The 12,219-nt window shown below is 46.1% G+C and overlaps 1 protein-coding gene and 1 long non-coding RNA gene across 3 annotated transcripts in view; one reads left to right on the plus strand and one right to left on the minus strand.

Annotated features, from left to right (window-relative positions):
- LOC128798933 (uncharacterized) overlaps positions 1-11,905 on the minus strand; it is a 20,635-nt gene extending 8,730 nt beyond the window's left edge. Inside the window, exon 1 of the long non-coding RNA XR_008434597.1 lies at positions 11,853-11,905. This is a non-coding gene — a long non-coding RNA (uncharacterized LOC128798933). The remainder of the gene's footprint in view (positions 1-11,852) is intronic.
- Positions 11,886-12,219, plus strand: part of MMEL1 (membrane metalloendopeptidase like 1) — a 23,505-nt gene continuing 23,171 nt past the window's right edge. The window contains exon 1 of one of the 2 annotated variants that reach the window (XM_053962901.1): positions 11,886-12,183. In XM_053962901.1, coding sequence (XP_053818876.1) covers positions 12,134-12,183 — 50 coding nt within the window. In that variant the 5' untranslated portion in view covers positions 11,886-12,133. The remainder of the gene's footprint in view (positions 12,184-12,219) is intronic. The other variant, XM_053962903.1, reaches the window with a different exon arrangement.

Consider the following 12,219-nt stretch of genomic DNA (forward strand, 5'->3'; position numbering starts at 1 on the left):
AAACAGAAACTACAGCAGAAAACAAAGATTAAAGCAATGCTGAGGAGTGCTCTGCTGCTTTGATTAGGATGAAAGGGAAGAGGGAACATTCCCTTTTTTTGTTGTGCTGTTGTCTCAAAGGCAACATTCCAGGGTGGAACTTCATTCAGCAGCCATGGGATCAAGCCATAGCAATGACACCACCTGGAACCTTCCACCTTTTCCTCTTCTCTGCATGCTCCTTTTTTCTGCCCTAAGAGCACAGGTAAGACCAGGCTTCTTGCCCTTCAAATTTCATTTTAATCTTAGTGACACTGATGAGGCTTTTTCCCCATAATGGGCATCAAGATGCTGTGGGAGAGCTTCTTTCCAAGCATGAAATTATATCCTTAAACAACTGTTGGCTCCATTTGCAAGCTGAGAAAAAAAAATTGATCATGTTTTCCTTCAAGTAGTAACCAACAGACAGGAAATTCTCTGTGTCTTGAGAAATCTTTTGAGAAGTGGTTGTTTAGGGCTTTGTAATTTTTTCTGGAAGTCTTTCCATTATGTAAAAACAGGATATCCCTCTTTTTTCAGACCATGGAAAGCATTGGGAAGACAATATAGTTGTCTTGTCCCCCAGAGTGATATTCCCTCCATTAGTCTGGAAGTTTGGGGCATTTTGGCCTGTTCTGTTTGTTAAGCAATGTATTCTCTCGGACAGAATGCATTTATTGCTCCAAAATATTTTTTTTTCTTTAAATTAAGGACCACAGGCATCCCTGCAAGACTGCTAGAGAGATTCTGCTAGAGGAAAAATTCCTTTTCAGGTGACTGCCTGAAAAGTCATGGCCTTGAGGAATGGCTGCTTCTCCCAGCAGCTTCTGACTCTTCTCATCAGCATTTTCATTGGTTTCTTTTATTTTCCTTGTCCTCTGTCTGTGCCCACTAAAGTCCTTTGCCTGTGCTCAAGCTCCTGATTTATTCTTTAATTCTCTGTTGTGTTCTTACTCTTCCAGCCAGTTTCTAGGAGAGGGCTTGGAGCCACCTGGGATAGTGGGAGGTGTCCCTGCCCATGGCAGGGCTGGAACCAGGTGAGCTTTAAGGTCCCTCCCAACTCAAACAAGTCCATAATTCTGTGATTAGATAAAAGCAATTTTCTAAAAGAAAACAACAACAACACAACAACAACAAAAAAAAATTAAAAAAAAACCCACAAAACCAAAACACCACAAAAACAACAAGAAAACCTGGTTCTACTTCTTCCAGATTGAAGAATCTGGCAGAAAAACCTGCAGTGATCATTTCTGTACCTTTCTTTACTGTTGAGCTCCAGTTCATGGGGATTGTGGAGCTCTTTCACACTGCTTTGAAACCCTTCCCTCACCCTGTGCAAGCAGCCCAAGGCTGAATACTTAGAAAAGGAACTTTATTGCTCCTTGTACAGTGTGCTGTAGGACATATCCTCAAGGAATTCTGCTGGAAATGTCACACAATTATGAAGAACTCAAATGTACTTATATTAATCAAGATTAATGTAATCAAGATGAAAATACAGCCTAATAAAAGATGAAACTGGATACCTGATGTAATCCAGCTTGAAGCTGCAGTCATTAATTAATTACAGCTTAAATATCTGTAGTTTATTCAGCTCTGAGCTCTATACAGACACTACCAACTATTTCCTTGATCTCCATAAATTTTGTTCCTTTAAAATATTCTGCACCCTCAATAACCGTGCTGCACATCACCACCAGGTAATGAATGGTGAAAGAAAACTGTGAAATCATGGTTGAGAATGTTCCTGCACAAACAGTGCCCTGCCAGGCTTGCCCCTCTGAAGTATTCAACATTCCTTCTAAGCATGTGAAAGGAAAATCAGATGTGAGAATATTTGCATCACAAATAGAGTTAGACAAGGGAAGTTTCCTGACCTCATGCTCTGCAGTCCAGCAGGCAAAGAACGGCTTAGAAATGATGGCAAAGTGTTTGGAATTAAATATTCCACTGGAAGCTTTTCCTCAGAGTTCAAGCAGAGCTAAACTTTGAGCTTTTGTGATCTCAGAAGGTTTAATTTCCTTTTAAACCCCATCACTCCCATTAATTTTTCCTATTCCACTTCGCTGTGTGCTCCCAGGTACTGAGGGAACTTAAACACAGGAACCAACTTCTGCAGCTGCTTTGGAAGCTGACACATCTCCAGGGAATTCTTCTTCCTGCCTTTCAGCCCAAGTCATTGTGCTTCCCAGCTCCAGAGCGTGGTGGAAGTGTGGCTCTGGAGCGGAGCCATGCAAACCCAGGAATTTAATGAGCTTCCTTGTGCCCAAGTGAGGACAGTCCCCTTGGCTTGCAGGGGCAGATGTTTCACTCTAATGACAGCTAATCTAAAAGCCATTTCTTTCACCATCATGCCCCTGCAGAAGATTAACTGTTATCATTGTGCTGCTGCTGCATCCAGCAGTTTCCAATTTGCCAGGGCTCCGAGGAGTCGCTGTCACCAGGAATTGAATGAGGTACATGAAATGATCACTGGCACTGCAGCCTGCCTTTGGAGCCTTGGCTGCTTCAGTTGGATTTCAGCCGTGCTGGGATCTGCTGCTTCTCTCAGCCATTACTCAGTGGCACCTTAAGAAAAGCAGTTCATTATTTAGGAGGCACAGCATTCCAAAGCTGTGGGATCCAGGAGACTCCTTCCCCTCCTGCTGTGCATTTCAGGAATGACTTTTCCATATCCACTCATTCTGTCAATGCTGCAGAGACTGCACCTGCCCACAGGTGTGTCCAGACAACCCTGGGCACAGGAGCAGTGGTTTATTGGCTCCCAGAAGTGCCTGGAGGGCAGAAAACAAACACAGCTGATATTGCTGGTTGTAGCTCTCAGCAGCTGAGGATGTTTGAGGGCTAGCAGGGAACAAATTTCCACCCCAAATGGGAGGCTGGAGAATATGAACCAGCCCCAAAGATGTCAGCAGAGAGTGGAAACCACTCATGATCACAGTGATGCTGTTTTTAGTGCCTCACTAATGAACCAGCAATTGAGAAAAGTGAGAAAGTGAGGGAACAGCTTCTGTCCTGCCCTTCCCTGAAGTCACAGCCTGGTGCCACTGACCCTCTGGGTCCCACGCCTCAATACAGGTGTGGAACCTTCACCTCTAAGGTGTGCAACCAGGTAATTTTCAATTAATTCACTTTCCAAAGTCTATCTTGGGTACAACATGCATGGCCAAGAGCTCCTGGAAACCTTGGCAGCCTCCCTTGTGTCCCTGAGAGCCACTGGGGACATGTTCTGTGCCAGAGCAGCTGTGGCTTTAGGTATGTCACCACCCAACCTGATCATTTTTGTGTTTTTATGTTCCCTACACAACCCCAAAGAAAAGTCAGGAGTTGCAGAGAATGAACGAGAATAAGAATTTCCCCCTGGACTCTAAAGGAAATTAAGAGCAGTAGCTCATAATAATTTTGCATGCCTCATTCCTGAACTGCATCAGTAAATGAGAAAATTCAGCTGCAAAGCCAGGGGGGTTGTAGGAGGGAGCAGGAAGCACAGGAGGATGTTAGTGATTCCATTCCACCCTGGTTTGCATTTTGTTATACCTCTCATTTATGTTTCCATCTCCAGGTGGGTGCCACCACACCAAAAACTTCCTTGGGGTGACCCAGAGTGAGGGACCTGGAGTCCCCGCGGAGCCCCAGTCTCAGATCCAGATCAGTAGTGGATGAAATGGAAAACTGACAGGGATTAGCATTTCCCCACTTGAAATGACCACCTCAGAGAGCTTCTTGATTGCTTAGAAACCTCAGATGTGCCGTTAGAAGACATTCCAGCACTGGTAATACGCTCCATCTGTTCTCTGGAAGTCACATTGAAATCTGAAATTATTGGGAACACCTCTGAGTGCCTGTCACGGTGTAGGGTTTGTTCTCTCACTGTAGACTTCAACAATGGGAACAATGATACCTTGCCATGTGCTAATTTTTGCAGCCTTGCCAAGAGGATTTTTGCAATGTTGTTTCTTTTCTTCTCGTGCATCATTTGGCCATTCTTGAGCTGCTTCCTGAAGTAAACAGGTAATTAGCCATCTACATAAATTGCCCTGTGTCCACACCATTAATGTGCTTGGATGTTTTAATTGATTGCATTCTCAAATGGCTTGGATGGCTTAAATGCCAGCTAATGCAATCCAATTAAGTCTCCTAATAAACCTGCCTGATGAACTGCAGGATAATCACACATCAAGCACAGATGTAGAGGAAAATGCCACGGAACTGACAGTTCAGAATAGACTGTGTCATTTGGAATGATCCAAACCATTCTGGGAACGTTCACTGGTGCTGGATTTGGGCCCCAGGACCTGATCCAACACAACTTTTAAGCACACACTTAGATCAGCTCCTGTACACAAAACCTCTTACACAGGGTCACAGAACAGCCCAGGTTAGAAGGGACACCAAAAGGTCATGTGAGCCAACCTCCAGTGGGAAAGGGGTCCTAGATAAGATTATCCAGCACCCTGCCCAGCCTGGGAAATCTTATAAACTTCCAGTGAGGGGACCTTATCATGTCCCTGGGGAGGCTCTTCCAGTGATTGATTATTCTCACTGGAAAAAATTCTTTTATCAAGATTAAACTTTTCCCTTTTCCCACTCCAACATCCTTTTGGCCCTTGTCTCCCACATGAAAAGTATCAACTCAATAATCACCTCGAGGGAGCACAAATGCAAAGGAGATTTCAGGTGATATGGGGGGGGGGGGTGTTTAAAAATATTATTCAAACAAAATTAGCTGAGGCAGCAGGAAGTTAAATAAACTCCTACTGGGATAGGATATGAACTTTCAGTAGTGCCCCACAAGTAACTCATTTGAAGATGGTGCAGTGTCTTTGTGTCAGCTCTGGAGGTCTTTCCTCAGCCCAAACAGAGATTAGGGATTTAATGGAGCAATCTGTGTGAAATTCTCCGCTCTGTTCTGCCAGATGCCAGACAAGACATAATAGCTCCTCTGGCATCAATGTCTATTAATCTAATCTTGACTTTGATTCTCTGTGTGACTCCCTTTCATCTGTAAAATGGGGATAATTCTCTCTTTCAGATGCTTGTCAGTACCTCTTCGTTCCGGGTACACGGCGCTTTGAAGATGACATTATTTGTGCATTTTCCATTATTGTCAAAGAGCTGCACGTGGTCCCCAGCCCCTGTCCCTGTCCCCAGCCCCTGTCCCTGTCCCCAGCCCCTGTCCCCAGCCAGGGCTGCTGCTGGAGGTCACCCCCTGCTCTGTGCCCAGCTATTGGCACAGCTGCCCTGGCACAGACCCTCAGCAGGGACGAGGAAATCTCCTGAGCATCCCGTGGGATCCGGCCCCGCTGCAGGCTCTGTGTTTGCCTTTGACAATGGCGAGCCTTGAGAAATAATGAAGACATTCAGATCCCCTGTGCAGGCCTGAGCCTGCCTGACTGAGCCCCAGAGGCTTTGCTGCACAAGGAACCACCCAGAACTGGCCATTCCAAAGGGAACTGACTGTCCCTGATGGGAAATTCCAACCAGAGGTGCACCTGGAATCCAAACCCCGCTCTGAGGGCACCCTCAGAGCCAGGGCCCTTTCCTAATCCTCAATCCAAGGAGTGATGGCCATAAACAAAAACACAACAAGTTCCACCTCAGCCTGAGGAAGAACTTTTTTCCATGGAGGTGGCAGAGCTCTGGAACAGCTTCCAGAGGGTGTGGAGTCTCCCTGTCTGGAGAATTCCAAACCCACCTGGATGCTCTCCTGTGCCACCTGCTCCAGGTGACCCTGCCTTGGCAGGGGGTTGGACTTGGTGACTTCCAACCCAAACCCTCCTGGGATTCTGGGATTTGAGGCACCTTCAGCAGCTGTTACATGACAGAGCTGAGCAGACTCTGCCTCCTCCTGTCCTGCAGCTCCTGCCACAGCCACCCCTCACACTCATTGTCCTTTCAGGGGTAAGTTCAGCCCTCGGGCTGAACGATGCCAAGCCCCTGATTTCCCCCACAGCATCCAAACTGCCAGTGGGAACACAAGGAAAAGGTAAGGGCTGGGTGAAAATGGGAAATTTGCTGATATTTGCTGAAATTTGCTGGTATTTATAAGGATTTTGATAATCCAGGACTTCACAGTCTTGCTGAAACCAAGAGTAATCATTTATTGAAGAGGATTTTATGGCTGGGGTTTCTCTGCTGCATTAAATAACATGTGCCTGGTGTTTAAACACAGGACTAGGGTTATATACTCTAACTTTTCAACTGGTCTGAACAGCTTTCCTTGGAAACAGCAATTATCTCCTTGTCATTTTTAAAAGCAGTACATTTAATGGAACAGCTGAAACTTGTATGTGCTCTGTAACTGAAAATAATTTAAGGTAAAATATCTGAGATTTATTTTGTTTGGAATCTGTCTTCCTATACTGCAAAGCAAGGCAAAAATATATCTTTATACCTTTCAAGTCATGTGCATGTAATTTTGAAGTGTTTTTTTCATTAAGAATATAATTGCAATACTGAAATTACACAATGTAAGTGTGTGCTTAAATGGGTGTGAAAATGAGACACTGCATTCCAGAAGTCTTGAAAAACCTCTTTGGGAAAAAGGTAAAGCATGGAAAATGAGAACTTTCCTAAGAATTAATTACTGTAATAGAAGACAATTCTCCAAATGCTGAGGAGCCAGGAAATCACCTTGTCCTCTTAAAGGCAGCCCTGCTACACAACCTATTTTCCAGGCTAGACATAAAACCAAGTGGTCTCAGACATGCTGGAAGGGGTTAAGTCCCTGAGAAGTCTCAGAGCATTTAATTCATTGGGCATTGGGAGCCACCTGAGTGTGAGTGAGGGGGAGAGAGGGAGATTTGGGCACAGCACTTTGCAAAGACCATTCCTGGGGAGAGCCTGGAAGGGGATCACTGCTGGGAACATGAATAAACATTTATTTCTGACTGCCAGAAAACACAAACAGCCCAGTTCCACCCCGGAAACTGCTCGAGGCACCTCTGCAGCTGAAAAACCTCCTCCACAAGAGCCAGGTAAGACACCTTCACCTTTTTACCTGCTTGTCTCTGCAGTGAATGCATCCAGAAACTCAGGGCAGGAGCTGCTGTACCTTTCCTACATAATAACATTGATGTCTGGTAATTTTTAATTCTGAGGGTGCTCCAAAGATGCTCATCTCTAAAGAGAGAGCAAGAGAAGAGTTTTGAAACATCGCCTAAACTTCGAGGTTTTCCCAATTCTGAACTGTTTCAGCTGATGCCTCTAGCAGGACTTATTTCCACCACACACAGCTGGCAGCCAACCTGCTCCAAGAAGATCTTTCAATGCTGAGCTTTATTTCTTTTCTGCTGGCTGACAGATGACAGGGTTCTGCTGGCTCTCAGAGACAAACCCATTATTTCTGAGCACAATGAGTTCTCCTCTGTGGGCAGCATCCCTGCCACAATAAATCACAGGCTACATCCAGCCATTGTCCTGGAGCCAGGCATCTGCTGATTCACCAGGGAGAGGCTGCTGGGTTGGGCTTTTTTGTTTTAATGTCACCCTATAGCTTCAGATTTTCTTCTGTATTTAAGTGAAAAGTGTATAATAATCTCATTTGCTGGCATTTTGACTGGAATCATGGACACTGTTCTGGTTACTAAACTGACCATTTTACACAGGCAATCTTGGTTCAGGTCAGTTTTCCTGTTTAGATTAATTTATATACACAGAAGAAATAGATCTTTGTATCTGTGTAACCTGGACATTGAAACTCAGCTGACACCAGGTAACAGCTCTCTTTCCAAACTCATGGTTCTTTATTGTACTAAAACCAAAAAGGTAAAAAATAAAAGAGATTTTAAGCAGTCTTGGAGGAGTTTTGGAGCTGCTCCCCACACCTCTGCCCCTCACACAGAGCAGCTGATCATTTCTAACCTGCAGTTCACACACAAGTGATTCCAGATCTGGAATTGCACTTCCACTGATATAAAACTGCCTCAAATAATTTTTTTTTTATGCATAGGCAAAGGATTCAGGGCAAACTACAAACCCTGACACCCAGAGATAAGAGAATTTCCCTCATATCTCAGATGTGGAGATGATAGATAGATAGATAGATAGATAGATAGATAGATAGATAGATATAGATTTAGAGATGTGGATATATATATGGATATCTATAAGGATGTACCAGATAGAGATGGAGACCTTGTTTCCATGGCAACAACTCTTAAACCAAATCCCACTAAAGATGCTGCCACGTCCTGCTTGGCTCAGATTGCTTTAGGACATGGAGTTGTTTTCACATTTGGTGGAGCTGTTTAATTCCTGCTGGAGAACCCCAGAGCTCCAGCTGGGAAATCACTGCTCTACTGCACATCCACTCCCTGGATTTCTGGGAGCAGCAACCATGGGATCATCTCTTCAGGTGACCCAGAGCATTCAATCACATCAATATTAAGACTAAGAACTGCAAAAATGAACTAAAGTAGGTAATATAATCTCATATAATAATATCAGGTGCATATATATATAATTTTAGGTTATGTATTCTCATGTATTCTTATAAGCACAAAGTTTTTGAGGTTCACATCACTGGTGGCAAAGCAAACAGAGGCGGGGGGGGGGGGAAAGAATACACAACTCCTGACAATTTCTGTCTTCAGAATCAATTCCTTCCAAACGAGGAGTTGAAGATCAGCTTGACATTGTGGCAACTATGACACAGCAACCAAACTTCTGAGCAAGGTAAAAATATCCTTGAATAGTCTCATCCCAGGTATAGCTGTAATTATTCCAGATTCTCCAGGGGAAATACAAAGACAAAAATACTCAAACTGCTGTCTCCCAGACAGGTGAAGGACCATCTCAAATATTTACTGTCCAGGGCTGTAATCTCTGACCTAAATTCCCCCCAGACTTGAGAATTTTTCCCAAGAAGAAAAGCAGTGCATGAAACCCCAGAGCTGCTCCCTGTCTGTATTCAGTAGTCCTGTGCAGTTTGGATGCCTCGTGCCTGAGTAAATATTCACGTGTGGGGTCTCTGAGTTCCCACTAAACACACCCCACAAAGGAGCCTTGGCTGCTCAAGGCCCATCCCTGCAGGATCCAAGGGTAAAAATCCCTGATTTGAGGCTTTTTTCAAGCTGTAATCCTGCCACCACCAGCTCTTTACACTTCCAAATTCCAGTAATGGGAGAACCTCCTCTGCAAAGTTACAAAGTAAGCAAAAAGGGAAAAATCCTTTCAAAGTGGCCCAACCCAAACAGCAAATGCCTCATTGCTTCATATGGTTTGTGTCTACATTGCTTTGGGGAGAGAGGATGTTTTCCAAGAACTGAAAACCCCCACAGTTCCTCAATGTCTGGAAGAAGAAATCCCCAGAGCAGTGTTCACCTTCCCAGGATTGCAAAGAGGGATTAAGTTTTTAAAAGCTCTATTGTAAAAATGAAGGGCTAATGGATGGTGGAGTGGACCAGCAGATGAGAATTTCTGCAGGCAGTGATTAAATTATGAATAACTTAATTGAATGTGAGATTTAGGGGAAAATAAATAACAGAGCAAGCCCATTCCACTTCCCAGCATCGAGTTGCCTTTGCCACAGAGGCTCCAAGGTGAGAGTGGGACTGTCAGAAATGAGAGCAGGTCTGTCCCCTTCGAAGCAATGACCAGAACAGGGACCTTGCTGCACTGCCAGCATGATGGATTGCTCCATTCCAGTGACCACTCAAAGTTGCTCAAGACAATCAAAATTAATGACTCTGCAAATAAGTCCTTGACAGTTGCTGGTGTTCCTCACAAAGAAAAAAAAAAGGGTTTTTTTGAGTTTTGTTGGGTTGTTTATTTGAGTTGGGTTGGGTGTTTTTTTTTTCACTTAGCACAGCAGAAGGAATAAAACTCTTAGATTCTTGGCACCTTGATTCTCCACCTCCAAAATGGGCAAAATAATACCCTGCAGTGTCTTATAGCCATGGTGTCAGAATAAATACATTACATCAATGAGAAGAACGACATTAAATCTATGAGAATAGCTACATTAGATCTACAGAAAGAATTACATTAAATCTGTGAGAATAACCACATTAAATATAAAAAAAATTGCCACATTAAATCTATGAGAATAGCCACATTAAATCTACAAAAATAACTACATTAAATCTACAAAAAATGCCACATTAAGTCCTGTGAAGTACCTGCCTATTGCAGTTTCATGGATGTCAAGCAGGTAGATCCTGCTCGGAGCCAGCTTAGTTGTAAAGTAAGAGTAAAACTGCTCAACAACAAGGAAGATTCCCATAAAAACAGGAAACCAGTCTTTGTTAGCTGTAGAAATTTCTGCAAACAGAAACAAGAGATCACTTAAATCCTAATTAAATGTATAGATTTGCCTCTAGAAGTGACCCTGCCTTCTGCAGCTCTGTTTGCCATATGGACACCCAGGATCTGCTCGAGCACGTGTGCATTTCACATCCCTGTGTTCTCCTCCTCCTCCTCAGCTGGTGGGATGAGAATTGCTGCCTTCACACTTGCCAGGAGCCTGAGTTAACATGACTCTGGAGAAAAACATGAAAGGGAAATTCTCCCAGGGATTTTGAGGCAGAATGCTGACTGGGAGAGGAGACCTGGGCTCCTGGCAGAAGGAGCTGGTGTTCATCGTTCCCCATTCTTGGAACTCTGAGTGTCCATTGCCAGCAAACAGCCACAAAGGAATCCCTGCTCTGCCCCCAGCAGCTCCTCCTGAACTCACACACCAAGCTTGGAGTGCAGAGGCACAACCTGACATTTGTGCGGTGTGAACTCTTGCAGTGAGTTACCCCAGCTCGGGAAAAACACCCCCAGCTCCAGCCCGCCCCTCCCTCTTCCCGGAGTCCGTCTGGAGCGGGGTGAAACAAAACCCGAGGGAAACCCAGCCTGCCCTTGCTTCTACTGCCTGTCCCAGCTGCTCCCAGCCAGATTTCCATGCAGGAATTGTGTGCATTGCCTGCACCGGCCCATCAATCAGCCTGTTTGCACGCACTTCTCCCATTCATCCCACCCCAAAGCTGCCGGCGCGCTGGGAAGCCGGAGAGCTTCAGCAGGTTCCCACCTCCCTGCGGGGGCAGCGGCCGAATAACGGGGTGGCTCCAGGGCTAACGGAGGCGCGGGTGGCATCCCGGGATAACAGAATCCCGGGATAACAGAATCCAGGGTGGCATTCAGGGGTAAAAGAGTCCGGGGTGACATTCAGGGATAACAGAATCCCGGGTGGAATTCAGGGGTAACAGAGTCCCGGGTGACATTCAGGGATAACAGAATCCTGGGTGACATCCCGGGATAACAGAATCCCGGGTGGAATTCAGGGGTAACAGAATCCTGGGGATAACAGAATCCTGGGTGGAATCCCGGGGATAACAGAATCCCGGGACAACAGAATCCTGGGTGACATCCCGGGATAACAGAATCCGAGGGATAACAGAATTCTGGGTGACATCCCGGGATAACAGAATCCCGGGGATAATAGACTCCCGGGACAATAAAATCCCGGGTAGAATCCCGGGATAACAGAATCCTGGGTGACATCCCGGGATAACAGAATCCCGGGGATAACAGAATCCCCGGATAACAGAATCCCGGGTAGAATCCCGGGATAACAGAATCCTGGGTGACATCCCGGGATAACAGCATCCCGGGGAGCTCGGGAGAAGCCGCAGCGGCGCGCAGCGCCTCCAGCCCATCCCACCCCCTCCTCCCCCGGAGCATCTCCCTGGAGCTGGGAAGGGCTCGGGGCTGAGCTCCCAACCCTGAGCATGGCTCGGAGAAGCCTCGCAGAGCCGCAGCCTCCCGGCGCTGCCCGCTGTCCCCGGAGCCGCCCGCTGTCCCCGTCCCGCGCCGCCGCTGCCCCCGCAGCCGCTCCAGGGCGCTCGCACCTGCGGGGATCCCGGCTCGGATTCCCCGGCTGCTGACAGAGCCCTGCGGACCTGCCCAGCGCCACGGAGAGGACTCTTCAGGCAGCGTGAATAGTTTGGAAGCGGGCAGTGGAAGGCGGCAGTTTGCCCCCCTCCTTCCCTGCCTGGGAGAAAGGAGTTGCCCAACCTGGTCATGAGACATTTCCAGACTTCCCAAAGAGGCTCCTGAAGTTCTGACACTGCTCCACGGAGAGCCCGGGGCAGCACAGCCCTCCCCGAGAGCAGAAACGCAGGCACGGGAGATGGAGAATGAGGTTGGCAAATCTGTGGACAATCAAATGGACAAATACATGTAATAATTTGGAAGTTTTCTTTCTCTCTTCGCTTT

This window comes from Vidua chalybeata, chromosome 22 (genome assembly GCF_026979565.1).
Source record: "Vidua chalybeata isolate OUT-0048 chromosome 22, bVidCha1 merged haplotype, whole genome shotgun sequence".
NCBI classification, from domain to species: Eukaryota; Metazoa; Chordata; class Aves; order Passeriformes; family Viduidae; genus Vidua; species Vidua chalybeata.